The 15,500-nt window shown below is 31.9% G+C and overlaps 1 protein-coding gene across 1 annotated transcript in view; it reads right to left on the bottom strand.

The window, feature by feature from the left end:
• The window catches only part of DIAPH2 (diaphanous related formin 2), a 370,213-nt gene that overhangs the window by 125,634 nt on the left and 229,079 nt on the right, over window positions 1–15,500 (bottom strand). Inside the window, exons 18-20 of the mRNA XM_049766649.1 lie at window positions 15,320–15,421; window positions 12,802–12,896; window positions 8,938–9,039 (exon numbers count right to left, since the gene is read on the bottom strand). Of these exons, the coding sequence (XP_049622606.1) occupies window positions 8,938–9,039; window positions 12,802–12,896; window positions 15,320–15,421 (299 nt within the window). The remainder of the gene's footprint in view (window positions 1–8,937; window positions 9,040–12,801; window positions 12,897–15,319; window positions 15,422–15,500) is intronic.

Genomic DNA, 15,500 nt, shown 5'->3' with positions numbered 1-15,500 from the left:
ACATAATAGATTCCATGTACATCCACATATAGGATAATTTCATGACTTCATCTCTCCTGACTGCTGCATAATATTCCATTGTGTTTCCAGAGTCTGGCTATTGTAAATAGTGCTGCAATAAATATAGGTGTGAGGAAAGGATATTGTAATTGTATTTATGTGTTCCTAGGGTATATCCCTAGGAGTGGAATAGCTGGATTATATGGAAGCTCAATATCCATTTTTTTAAATGAATCTCTATATTGTTTTTCATAAAGGCTGGACTAGATGGCATTCCCACCAACAGTGGATAAGAGTTCCTCTCTCTTCACATCCCCGCCAGCACTGCTTGTTCTCATTCTTTGTGAGCACTAATCTGTGTGTTATGAGATGGTACCTCACTGTAGTTTTGATTTGCATCTCCCTGATGATTAGTGAAATGGAACATTTTTCATGTGTCTTTTGTCCATTTGTATTTCTTCTTTGAGGAATTGTCTGTTCATTTCTTCTACCCATTTTTGATGGGAGCTTTTGTTCATGTGTCTTTTGGCCATTTGTATTTCTTCTTTGAGGAAGTGTCTGTTCATTTCTTCTACCCATTTTTGATGGGGTTATATATTTTTTTTCTTATTAAGTTCTCTTAGTACCTTGTATATTTTTGATATTAGCACCTTGTCTAATTAATATTGGGTGAATAGTTTCTCCCATTATGTGGGTGGCTTTTGTATCTTAGGCACTATTTCCTTTGAGGTGCAGAAGCTTCTCAGATTAAATTTCTAGCCATTTAGCTGGTTTATAATCACCATATAAAGTATAAATTATATAAAACATAAAACTAAAAACACATGACAAAACACAAGCACACAAAAAGTGAAGAGAATTATTAATATCACTAATTATATTAATTTAGTTATGCATAAATGAATCCCATAATTTCTTGAATATAATTTTCATGTACAAACTAGACAATGAGATTATATACAGTTTGAATAAAATAATTTTTTTGTTTTGGGGCCAAATTCAGCAGTATTCAGGAATTTAAGGCATTGTGCTCAGAAACCTCTCCTGGCAGGCTCAGGGGACTAGATGAGATGCAGAGGATAGAACCCACATCCGTCCTCAATCAGCCACATGCAAGGCAAATGCCCTACTCCTGTACTATCACTCGAACCCCCCAAATAATTAAATAATTCTAATAAATCTAATGAGCTGATGAACATACCATAACTCCTTCAAAATCTGTCTGATTTTCTTATTTGAGATGAACTTATTTAGTAGCATGTATATCTACTTCTATAAATATTAACCTTCCCTTTCTGCTAATCACAGATTATTATCAGCATATATATGAGAAAATGAAATAAAAAGTTAATATTTTTTCATAAAAGAGGAAAACTTATATTAAAATTATAGTGTTTACTAAAGATTTCATAGTAGAAAGGATAGAAATGGAGATGCAGAGTTTAAAAAATTTCAGGATTAAGAATAGATAGAATTCTTGTCCCAAATTTCTTCAACTAAGTTATTAAACTAAAAATGTTAGGGAAATAACTCTTTTGAACTTCTTTTACTACATAGATAGTCATTCATTACTCAACTTGATTTCCGGAATAGGTGTTACTTATAATGGACTTAAAACAATCTTTTAAGCAGATAAAATATATGCATTTATTTATCTTCTAGAATATGATTTGACAACAGTTAATCCATATTATTGGTAATGAATTAGCACTAAAATGAATACACAAATTAATAGATTCATTAATTCAATTAAGTTTGAATACTAGTAAAATATTAGATTGGAAGGAAATACAGCAAAACTTGTATCCTTTAACGCAAATGTTGGAAGGGAAGGGAGTATATAATTTGTTACTACATGAGTCATTTTAATGTGGCATGCTTAATGACAGAATAGGGTCTTGCTGCAAGTCACTGGGGGTCCCACATCCAACTTTCCCTTATGCCATGTTAACCAACATGGAAAACTGCATGTCAGAAAAACACCATCTAACTGATTGGCAACAATTAATGACCTTTCTCTTCACTCTACCCTTCCCATACATGGGTAATCTCATCTTCCCTACTGTTCCCAATTCTGTATAATTATCCCATCTCCACCTGCAATAAAAGAGCTGTAACAATGAACTGCCCACAGAGGGTTAGTCATGTCTCCTCTGCATTTCACCACATGCTGTCATTCAGATGAGGGGCTGCGCTTTCTCGAGCCTGGGCCCAGGACATTCCACAAACAGCTACATTCTAGAATCAATACCCCGTCTCAATATTGCTCAAAATTCATAGTCCTATACACATAATTGGGTTTGGTTTTTGTGGCAGACCTGGTGAGGAATAATCTAGGATCAATGATCACTATGTCACTCTGTAATTCTGGGGGACCATGTAGTGTTGGAGATGTTATTAAGTGTTATTTTATTTTCGTGGCTGTTACTAAGTGTTATTAAGCAAACAGTTCAGCAAGTAAGGAGACAGGCCAACAGGCTCCCCCAGGTTCTCGCCTCTTCAGGCTCTCTGCCTCCAGGTGGCAGAACCTCACTTAAAATTCCACAATTACAACAACCCTCCATTGACAGAGCAGTTACATGGGTCATAAGGACAGAGTATCACAGTTATAGTTGGATTCCTTCAGGTTTCCAGAAAGTAAAGGAAGAAATCAAGCTCTCACTGCAGACAACATAATATATTTAGAAAATCATAAAGACTCTACCAAAAAGCTTCTTAGAAAAAATAGTTGTATAGTAATTTGACAGGATACAAAATTAACCTGAAAAATTCCATGCATTTTACAAATAATGAAAGATAAGAAAAGTAATTTATTAATTTTTATTTTTATATATTTGTTTAAGCACCATGGTTACAAAAGGCACAATTGTGAGTGGGATTTTTAAGTACTTTTTAATGACTGAAAACCAACTGAACAATTTGTAACCATGGTGCTTAAACAAATATATAAAAATAAAGATTAATAAGTTACCTGGGGGTCTGTCTCCTAACTTGCTGAACTGTTTGCTTAACCATGCAAAATCAAATCCAAAGAAAACCTGCCTCCCACTTGCTGATCTACTACATTGTCCACTTAGCTGCTGCTTCTGCTGCTCCTGTTGCTTCTGTGTCTCAAGGCTATCTGATGTTTAGGCATTTTAAGTCTCCTGCTCTTCTCTCTCTCTCTCTCTCTCTCTCTCTCTCTCTCTCTCTCTCTCTCTCTCTCTCTCTCTCCCCTCCCTCTTTCTCTCTGTAATATTAAATGTTACATTTTGTTACATTTTGGCTCCCAAACAGTGACCTGAACCCTGGATCTTGGAAACAGGGACCTCAAAATAAGGAGAGACCTCAAGACAAAGAAAAAGATGTGTTGTTGTATGAATGTTGAAAGACAAGACAAGAGGAACAGAAAAATTAGATAAATAAAACAGGAGAAAAAAATCAAAGAAAAAATGAGAGAGAAAAATATTTTAAATGGCATAAAATTGAAGAGTAAGACAGAAAAGGCATTTATTTTTAAATGGCTTAACTTACAAGTTGTACTAAGGGTTTATATTTGGAGATGAAAAAAATGAAATGGACAAAAAGAAACTAGTTGAAATTTTGGTAGGAACGAAAGGCACATATGCCTGTTCTGTCCCTGCTATTTTGAAGCTATTTAAACAAACTCTTGTTTTCAGAAAGTTAAGCTATATATAAAATAAACTAAAATTTCTTTCTATTCTTGACCCAGTAAGAAGCCAATTTTTCCGCTTGATTTTATGGAGGCAACTTTTATGTCTATGTATGTGGTTTACCTTGGAGAATGCCTTATGTGTATTGAAGAATAATGTTCTTTAAACTTCTGGGGATAAAGAGCCCACTGTATATCTAAGAAGCCACTATCTTATATTTCTTCATTTAGAACCAGTACACCTTGTTATGTTTAGTCTGATTAACCTTTCAAAGAGTGACAGGACATTGTTGATATCTCCCACTCTTATTGTATTGCTACTGATGTCTTTCTTCAAGTATACAGCAGTTATTTTTAAGTATTTTGTAGACCCTTTATTAGGTTCACATGTTTAGCAGTGTAATTTCCTACTGTAGGCCCATTTCTGTCTCTTAAAATCTTTTAAGCCTAAAGTCTGTGTTGTCTGACTATGGTCCCCCTAGCCTTTTTAAGTTCTTTTTGCCTGAATTTTTGATTCAAACCTTAGACTTTGAATCTATGTTTCTTCTGACTAATCAGATGTGTTCCCTGCAGGCAGGAAAATGTTGAATTTAATTGTCTGATCCATTTTGCCACTCTATGTCTTTTAACTAGTGTGTATATTTAGTGCATTGACAGTGAGAGAGATGATTGTCATGGAATGTATTATCTTCATTTTGCAAGAGTTTCGTGTCTTTTTTGGGTATATCTAGCCTTAAAATAGATCCTTCAGTTCTTTGAGTCTGTAAAAATTTTAAGCTGTTGATTGTCTGTGAGTCTGTGTATCTTTTTTTTGAACCTGAGGAAAAGTATCTCGGTGATGCATTCTTAGCAAACCATATATTTCATTGATTTTTGTTACTATATTTCACCACTGAATTGACATGGATGGCTGCTTATAATAAATCGCCAGAAAATCTTAGGGATGCTTTTTTCTATGTTATTTCCCTTTTTGATCTTCCTACTTTTAATTTCTATCTCTGTAGGCTTAATTTTTGTGGCTAGGTTGTGTCTTGTAGTGCTTTTCTTAGGATCTCTTTTAACTATTACTCTTCTAGAATCTAGGATGTGGTTGCATTCACTATTTTGCTCTGGTAACTTCATTTCTAAGCAATGATGTCCTTGTCTTTTGGTTCTTTATGGAGATTTTTTCCTGGGTCTATGAACTCCATGATTTTTATTTTGTTACCATTTATTTTATCCAAATTCTACTATTGACTCTAAGCTTGCTTTGAAGATTTTTCCATCTTCTGTTCATTTACTGAAAGGCTCTTTTTCAAAGTCATATGATGTATAGAGGTGTTATACAGCTCATCTTCCAGCTCATTGAATTTGTCGTTAGCAGCTGATACTCTGTTGGTGAAGCCGTCAATTAAGTTTTTCATTTCATCTACCAAGTTTTTAAGTCCTGTTATTTTTGCTTGAAATTTTCTCATTTCTCTTCTATTTTCTTGAGTTTTATTTGTGTTTTATTTCATGGTTTCTTTGAGTTCTCTTAACACAATCCACATTTCTTCCCTAAAGTCCTTATCAGAGAGGTTATATAGATGACCAGTATTGTTGGGGTTTTTGACTTACCATCTTTACTCTTTATGCATGGTGGTGTTCTTATTTTTTTCCCATTGTGACCTTTTCAATGTGGCATTTTATAGGTTGTGCTGGTGCTCACTGATGAAAAAAATGGATGGCCACAGAGACGATTGAGTGTCCATGCTCTACTTGCTGCACCATTCTGATTTTGTCCCTTCTTCCTAGGCTGAACTGGTCCTGTCACAGGAGAAGCAGGGTGTAGCTTCCTCAGGCCCCTGGTCTGGTTTTGTTCTTACTAGGCTGGACTGTGCTCATCCTTTAAAGCAAGTCCTTTTATGAGGGAAGTTTAGCTGGTCTAGTTTTGTCCCTTCCTAGGCAGGGCCTTGGTTACTTATAGAGATGGACCTGTCACAGGTGGAGCAGGGCTACCAGAAGTGATCACTACCAGAAGTGATTCCTCAGAAAAGAGGCAGGATAAATCACTAAGCATTGCTGCGTGTGACCCCCAAAATTAAATATGAAGATATCTACAAACTACAATGATGCACTGAAAAGAGATGAAGTTATACTTTTAATTGACAGGCCAATGATGGTATCACCAACAAATGTAGGAAAGAGGGAGGTATCAAATAGAAATATGAGGGAACAAGCTATGTAATGTAAGAGAGGAAGAAAGGACCTTATTAAATTAAAAAAATGAATGAAAGTATAATATAGCTGAGGTAAAATTGTCAAGAGTCCAAGCAGAAGTGCTGTGCTGAGATTGATTTGTAGAAGGGTAAAAGTCCAAGTGGGGAAATAAACTAAAAATAAGTATTATACATTACTGAGAAATTATGATGGTGCACGTGGAGAGATTAATAGGTAGGAGGATACTTTACATAAAATTAGGTTTCTTTAAATAGGTGTTAGATTTCTGTTTAGGGCAGATTACTGACTACGATTCTTTAAACAGTGAATGGAATGTGAAATAGTAGAGAATAAAAGGTGTTTAAACATTGAGAATACTTATACTAGGAAATGGAGAAGGGGTTGTAGCTAAAAAGATAATCTTATACTATCAAGCTATTCATTTTTAGGCAATTAATGGTTTAAAGAAGCTTAAACAAACCTTTAAAACAATAAGAGGCAATAGATTCGATCACAGAACTAAGAAAGAAAATAACACTGCACACCTAAAGTTGGCAGGAAACAGAAAAAAGAAAAGTAAATTTCAAAAGAATATCACTGTCTTGGGCACACAGGTGCATGCAAATATACAAATGTACATGCACACACTAGTATAGCACAGAAGTTAAAAGCACTAATTAATCATACTATCTTGGTTGAGTTAGACATCTACTACATATTATATAATCTTGGATATTTCCCTACAGTTCCTTGGCCCTAGTTTCTACCTTTATAATATTGATCTAGTCTACAGCTCCAGCCTGATGAGACAAATACAAATATTTTAAATGTGACCATAACATGTAAAATGATTTGATATAGTAACACTTCAATATCTCTGCTTTTATCAATAATAACAAAACTGTATTAGTCATAGTAATAAAGCACCCTCTTCCCAAAGATTTGAGAATCTTTTCAGATAGATATCATTTGTTAAGGAGAAAATATATTGGAAGTAATAGCAGTGTTTTTATTTTTTATGCTGCATAAGATATTAAGTTGTTGGAATAAGTAAAAAGAATGGTAAGTATAAAAATGGAGGACTCCAGAAGAAAATTTAAAAAGTGGTAAAGGTAGTAAGGAAAATTGAAACAGCTCTGAATAGGAACAAATTAAATTACTCATGAAATGGGAATGAAAGTCTCACTGAGGTAAAAGCTGAAATTTCATAAAGACATCAATCACTCGGTCCATTCAAGAGAAAAACAAAATATAAAGCTAGAGAGTAAACGGCAAAATAATTCTAAAATATTCACTATTATTCTATAATGACTGTGAGAATACAAAAGGTGTTCAAATAAAATCAAATGATGAATTTAGAATATTCATGTCATATCATTAATATGAGGAAAGAACAAAGACAACTGATTTGAACTCTCACTATTTTTTATGATTATACACATTACTAAAATTATTATAAATGTAGCTTTCTAATATATATTGAGGTTAAAATTAGTTGGTGTATTCACAGAAAACAGAATTTGATTTTAGTTACCAAATTAGCATATTTTTATTTTTCAGATATAAAATCTCCCATTTTAAATCTCTACCGTAACCAAGATATTCTAAGCCATAGTCTAAGTATATATATTTAAAATACATCATTCTTTCAAAAAATCTTACAGAAAGGTTATCTAAACTTTATTTGGCAAACTATTACTGATATGGTCATTTAATTTATTAAAATAATTTACATAGTACACACTACTTTTCGATGTTACTGGTTTTGTTTTTTTTGCTCTATGGACTATTATAGATGATGAAAGCAATTAAGAATACCAAATAACTTCACAGATTCAAGAATTATTTATGGCCATTTCCTCAGTGCCATGCCTAGGATATTCATTTAGAAGGATTTGTTTGGAAAACTAAGATACATTCTAAAATACACTGTATTTAAAAAATAGTTTCAGAGAAATCACATAGCATATCTACTATAAGATTTATAACCATCAAGACACATCTGAATTTTAAGATTTTCAATTATAAAATAAATCAACAACTTAAATTTCAGTATAAGATTTATTTTCAAGAATTATTTAATATTGTATAAAGTATGGATAGTTTTTTAATATTAAAGTATCAGTTGAGTTACCTAAATTAAAAATAAGATACATGTCTAGTTGGATTGTATACAATTCTATTTTCATATATACTTCCCAGCTTGTTTTAAAAGACTTTGCAGACTCCTATTGCATTGCATAGTACTTGCAAAGTTAATACTGACTTTTAATATGGGTAAGTTCTTGTTACTGCACATAGCCAAAAGATATACTTTGTGTTCCATCTATTTTATTTTTACTTAAAAAGATTTTTTAAGATTCCATAGTACCAAATCATTTCTAGTAGATTACTATTACAAAGATCATAAAATATTTTGGATAAACTAGATGCAGTATGTAACTATTATAGGCAGTGGTCATTGTTAACCATAATGTAATAATGCAAAATGGTGAGAAAGATTTAGTAAAACAGGCAAAAATAATATAATGAAGACATTTATATTGAATCAAAAAGTTGTAAAGGTATTTTATCTAAGATATAAAAGAATAATGTACTCTTTCCTGTTTCTTTAATAAAATATTAGAGGAATGCTTAAAATATGACCATGTATGTTACTTAATATGTAATTTGAAAGTACACAGACCTCTTTTGTAAACCTCAAAAGAAAGGGGAATAAGGAAACAAGTCATTACAATGATAGTTTAATCAGACAAATTATATATTTATGGGATTTTAATCCACAGCTTCATGTCTACATTTAAAAATTTCAAGTAATCACATTCTATAAAGAACTTAAACATCTTTGTGTTTTTTCTGATCCAATATGTACTATAGTAAATAGTCTTCAGAATATTGCCATTAGTATAACTACTATACCTTTATTTTTGTCTCAATTAAGGGAAGCCAAATTTTATATCAAGATTTAAACAGAAAAGAGCATATAATGTATACAATATGTTCAATTATCACATACATAATATTAAATGCAAGCACTGATCTGGAAGAAATCCTATAAAATTTCATAACTAATTTTGGAGTTTATGACTTTTATGCTATATACATACCACAATTCCAAATTGTTCAGGCTCACAGAGGTCATTATACTCATTTTTCAACTGTTCTAATTCATTAAGTATGCTCTGCTCTGGAAGATATTTTACTAGGTTCTACAAAGAAAAAATAGCTTTGTATTATTGTTAGAATCAAAATTAAATGAACAAAACTAAAACTAATACATATATTATGATTTTATTGTAAATTAAATATGTCTCTATATTCAACCTAAATAACCCAAAATTAAATTAATAAGTATATAGCAACAAATGGTATTCCAAAATTGATTAAACCTTAAATTGACTTAAATCCTTAAATCACAGTAAACTTGAAAATAATTACTTATTATGAGAGTAAATCCAACAATCATATACAATGAATAACTAAATATATAATAATAACTTATGATTGTTAAACCTCTTAAACATTAATTCCAGAGGTACACAGATTATCATCAGAGAGAGAAAACAAGAGAGCTGGAGGGCAGAAAGAACAGCTAGCAAGGAACAACCAGAATTAGAGAATGAACTTCAAGCACAGGTAGTAGAGGCCCTGCTTAGGAGCATAAATTCCAGAGCTAGAGAGCAAGCAAGAGCAGGATGCCCAGGAGAACACGCAGCAGTCCAATGGACACAAACATTATAACTATGATAAAAGCTATATTATTACCTACAGATTATAAACACAATGAAATTACTAGCAATAATTTTTCTTGTATTTGAACTAAAATATATTTCTCAACAGGTGTTTATGCAAAATTTACTTGAAATTACTAAAATTTTATTCTAAATTTTATTGTTTTACAATTAACTTTATGCCCTGGATGTTCATCAACATATACGAGGAATTATATGAAGTGGTAGAGTGGTAGTCTAGGGTCATGGATAGTTTGGGGAGTTTACCGTAATTTTTCTCAATACCATAAACTAACAGTTCTATAATATAATTATCATATATATGTTTATATATATCAGGTACTACACTACTACACCTTACCAGGGTAAGGCGTTTTCCCTGCATGTAAATTGGGTTTTATGCTAGGTACCAAAAGTGACCCCCTGAACACTGCCAACAGTGATCCCAGAGCATAAATCCAGGAGTAAGTTCAGGAACAAGGGATAGCAGGTGTAGCCTCAAAATAAAAGTTTAATTAAAAGTAGCCAAGAGGAAAGAAATAGAAATTTTCTGCCAAAGACAGGTATCAAGGTAACTCAAATGGCATATGTATAATAAAGAAGAAAATTGGGGGCCAGAGTGATAGCACAGCAGGAGGGAGTTTGCCTTGCAAGAAGCCAACTCGGGACAAATGCGGGTTTGGTTCCTGGAATCCGAAATAGTCCCCCAAGCCTGTTAGGAGTGATTTTTGAGTGCAGAGCCAGGATAAATCCCTGAGCACTGCCAGGTATGGCCCAAAATCAAAAAATAATTAATTGAAATATTATCTCACTCACTTTGCACAAATGTTAACACTGTATTGACGACATGATTTTAGTTCCCAATCCATATAATACATGAAATAATCATTATTTTTTAAGTTCTATAAAGCACTCAAAAAATTAGCAACAAACAAAACATACTACCCCGTATAAAGGGGGAGAAGAGCTGAACAGACAGTAATGACCAACGGGCACATAAAAAAATGTTTAGCTTCACTGATTATCAGAAATGGCAATTTAAATTACTATCTCAGATCAATAAAAATAGTCCATAAAAATAAGCCAGAAACAAGAAGTATGGGCAAGAAAACAAATGATGATTGAAATGTAAGATGTTTATGGAAGCATCTTTATGGAAATAGGAAGGAAACTTCAAAATATTAAAACAGACTGCTAAAAATAAACCTACATCCAGAAGTTCTATATAACATGGGATAGCATGGAATATTTATATATGTATACATTGTTATTATTATCATATAGTTATCATAAGGTTATTATCATACAGAATTATATATCATAAGGCATGGAATATCTATATATCATATCATGAGATAGCATATAGCCCATGAAAAATTTAGGAATTAGGAAAAGTGTATGCATACCTATATTCATGGCACCATGCTACTAGCCATATGTTTTTGATGAGATTTATTGTAATTTGTTCATAAAGTTACTGTCTTTTATCATCCATAATCTTCCACCCACCTTCTTAATAATCTCAGTTTTGCTTATAATAGCCAAATGTTTGTTTTCCTAGATAGATATGCTCCATTCCTTTATTTTGTTTCTTTACCTCAAATGAGTGAGGCCATTTGGTATTTGCATTCCTTCCTCTGATTTATTTCACTAACATGATGTCCTACAGGTCCATCCAAGTTGAAACAAGCACATTGCAGGACTAATACCATTAACCAATAACAAGAAACTATTCATCTAACTAGAGTTAGATGAGTAGATAAAGAAGCTTTGACAAATATACCCAATGGAATACCTACTCAACTATATAGAAAGATGAAATTTTCTTCTTTTTATAACATATATGAAACTGGGGAATTATCATGCCAAGCAAAATTTGTCAGAAGAATATATTCAAATACTAAATGAAGTCACTCATATGTGATATATAAAGAAACATTTTAGGGAGGGATAGAAAACGTTCACTGAAAACAAATCATTAGACTCTGACCATAGAACTGAAGTTACCAGATAAGGTAGAGGATAGTCTGAAAAATCCAATAGATTTTGGAATATTGCCACTTTGACAAATGAAATAGTGTGGTAATATTTTATTCCAAAAATTAGAAATATTTACATATTTGTAAATTTATGTTACCTACTTAAGAAATTAAAATATATGCATAATAAATTGACTGTAACATGTATATTTATTAGTTGCATAGAAAATAAAATGCATATTCTTAAAACACATATGATACCATATATAATATAAGCTTATAGTACAAAGCAAAGAAAGTTCTGTATACACAGCCTATCTATTAAAAATAATAAACACTGAATTTTTGTGATTCAGAAACAGTCTAAGTGGACAATATAAAATTGTCACAGTATAAACTACTTGATCTTAAAAATACAAGAACAAGAAAATAACAAGGATCAAAATCAAACAACATAATTACAATATTTATGTAAAACTTCTGCAGCTCTCTTCAGAAGTCCAAGCAGATGGCCAAATACATACTAAAATTTCTAATAATGTGTTATTAAGTTTTACATTTATGCTACAAAATGCTTTGTATTGTTTAATCTTCATAGTGACCCTGAAATCTCAGATGAGGAGAATAGAATAAGTTTGATCCTAGTACACAGGATAATAAAATAGAAAGAACAATGTATAATGAAATAAAAATCTATATATTTGATGCCCAGATCTGATATTCTCAGATCTCTTTTCTGCCATGTACGATAAGGATAAGTAATACTTCTAAAACTTAGTTTCCTCATCTTTACTAGGAGAATAATAAATCTTATCTCATAGGACTGTTATAATGTACAATACATAAAGTACTTGGCACTATTCCCAGTACATATTAAGTGTCTAACAAACCCACTCGTCCAGGATTCTTACACAAACCAGTTAACCATTTGGCCTCTTTCTCATTTTTATACCCATAAAATGATAATAACAAATTCAATTAACAGAATTATCTTGATTATAAAGAAATGCTATTTTGTGTACAGTGAGCAACAAAAAATAATGTATTTACATATGCTGAAATTTATTTTTAAATATATAATAAATATAAGAGTATAATCTAAATCTAGATAATCTATGTTTGAAGTATTTTTAAACATAACAAGATACTGTAAATGATATTATCTAAGTATGGTAGAAGTATTCTTTAAAATTACATTGAGCAAGAAGCCATTTAGAAACAATGTTGAAAATCAATTTGAAATGGAAACCATGTAACTTACCTGAATTAAAGCCTCACTCAGCATGGATTCATTAACCTCCAGAATAATGTTTTTAATATCTTCATATGGCATACGATAGGATCCTAGGAAGATAGCTAAAATATGATTTTACTTAAATTAGAATGACACCACATTTTTGAAATCTAATATATATCCTAGTTTTATTTTATAGGCTCAAAATATAAAATTACTGTAACTAATAATAATTTAATCATGAATAAATAAAATATTTTCCATTCAATTCATAGTAAAAATATTAGAAACTAATGTTTAAAGCTACTACATATGTGTGAACAGAATAATGCTCCTACTAATGTTACTAATAAGATATTAATTCACTTGATATTGAGATATAAAATAGCTGATGGAAATACAGAAATTGTATATCATGTTGAACTATAAGCTTAGGGTAGAATTTATTGTAGAGAATGCCAGATGTGTCCTATAGCACCTCTCAGTAATGATAATGAAGGAACCAAAGTATTGTTTGGTTGTTTTTTGTTTTGGGGCAACATCCACCAGTGCTCAGGGGTTATTCCTTGATCTGCACTCAGATGTATTCCTGGCAAATTGGGAGACCAAATGGGACAATAGGGGTTGATCTGTGTCATCTGCATGCAACACTTATGTCCCACCCACCATGTTTTATCACCTTGGTACCAAAAGTAACCGAATATTTATAAGTTGATATGACTTTTAAAAATTCAATAGTTTTTTAATATAAGAAAAAGATAATTACATGAGACTGCACCATTTTATGTATTCTAGCTGACAGCTGGTACATTATCTATTTTTATATTAAATCAAAAAATTTCATCAAAGTTTTCTAAGTTAGAAATAAAGATGCCATGGTAAAATATTCAATGAATTACACTTAAAGCTGATATATTTCTTCTGAAGATAAATTTATCAACACTCTTCATGCTTTTATTTTGTGTATGTGTGTGTGTGTGTGTGTTTGTCATACCAAATTGTGATCAAGGCTTATTTCTGGCTCAGAAATCACTCCTGGAGGGGGGGCTCAAGGGGCAGATGTAGTGTTGCAATCATACCAGGTGTTCAAGACAAGAATCTTATATCCTCTATAATATCTCACTGGCCCCAGAAGGTGCTTCTAACAATATGTTCGACTTGTTCTTCTAAAGAATATATGTTTTATTATCACCAGAATCTGTATAAATTGCTAGGAAATATTTTCTATGAATAGATCTGCATGGCATTAGTTCTTTACAAAAAAGGGGGGGCTACTGTCAGAAAATAATTATTTAAACATAATACTAAATGGTGGAATTAGTTTGGACCCATAAAATGGTGCTCAGGAATTAATCCTGGACCTATGCTTAAGGATCATACGTGGCAGTGTTCCAGGAACCATATACAGGCCCTGGGATTGATTCTGGGTTGGTCATATGCAAAGCAAGTGCCTTAATTCTTGTATTATCTTTCAGAATTCAAACGTTTTTTTAAGGAGTACCAAAACTTCTATTTTTGTTAAAGAAAATGTACTGCTAGGTAAGCAATATACATATTCACAATATCTATTAGGATGTGATTCTGACCAAAACATTACTATTGATGTAATCTGTTGGAAAAGTTACATAGTAATCTACCAAACTCAGTGAGCCTAAATAAATAGTAACACTGAAGACTCAACTAGCACCAACCACAGTCCAGTAAATTCTAGCCACTGACTTTAGTAACACCACAGAGAAATAGAATGATCATTTCAAATTGACCTTTGCTGACCTAAGTTTTGAAAATGCCATTTTCCTTTGTGTTATATGAAGAAATGTGAAAAGTAAACCTGTTTGTACCTGTATGGAGGCATACTATGGTGGTGGGTGAGACTGGGGAAACTGAAGAAGAGAGGTCATACTGGCGGTGGGATTAGTGTTTGAATACTTAATGCCTGAAAGGACTGTATGATGAACAATTTGGTAAATTATTGTGTTATACTAAAAAGTAGGAAAAAAGCCTTAAATCCTATTTAAATAAAGATAAATTTTGCCATATAACTGATTCAGAAAGCCATATTTAATGGTTGACTAGATTGGTAAGACATAAGGCTTCACTCACTCATTTTAAAATGCAGTGGTTAATAATATAACTTGCTCATATAATTAATTCTTCAAATATAAAACAATAGCAGAAAAGTAATTTCCTCTATATGACTAGTGACATCCAAACTATTAATCCCATGGCTAGAGAAAAGGAAAGAAAAAATGCCATTTTTACTAGTCTCCCAATGTCTTTAACAATTATTGAAGCCTTTATGTTTTTAATAATTATCAAAATTATCAGTGCCTTTAAAAATTTTGCTATTTAAAGGTTTTTTTTTCTTACTTGACCAAGGCTAAATGCTGCTGACAAAATAACAAAAACAGCAATCTACACATTTTACAGAATTTTGCTTCTAGAAAATGCTACATATAACTGTTGACAGAAGTTCCAACCTTTTTAAATGAAATTAATAATTCCTTCCAACCAAAATCACAACACCGTTACAAAAAATACATACACAGATTCTGGGCAGTTTTGGCATCTAAAACTCTCAATTCTTTTACCCTCTTCTTTGCAGACATAGGCTTCTTTTCTTCTGTAGTGTCTGGATTCTTTTGCACTGGAAGAAAACAATTTTTTTCATAAATAATAATGGTACTACACCAACAACTACCATGGTAAGGGAGGAGGGAAATGGG

The sequence above is a fragment of the Suncus etruscus genome, chromosome X (assembly GCF_024139225.1).
Source record: "Suncus etruscus isolate mSunEtr1 chromosome X, mSunEtr1.pri.cur, whole genome shotgun sequence".
Taxonomy (NCBI): domain Eukaryota; kingdom Metazoa; phylum Chordata; class Mammalia; order Eulipotyphla; family Soricidae; genus Suncus; species Suncus etruscus.
This window is presented reverse-complemented; position numbering and strand designations above follow the sequence as displayed.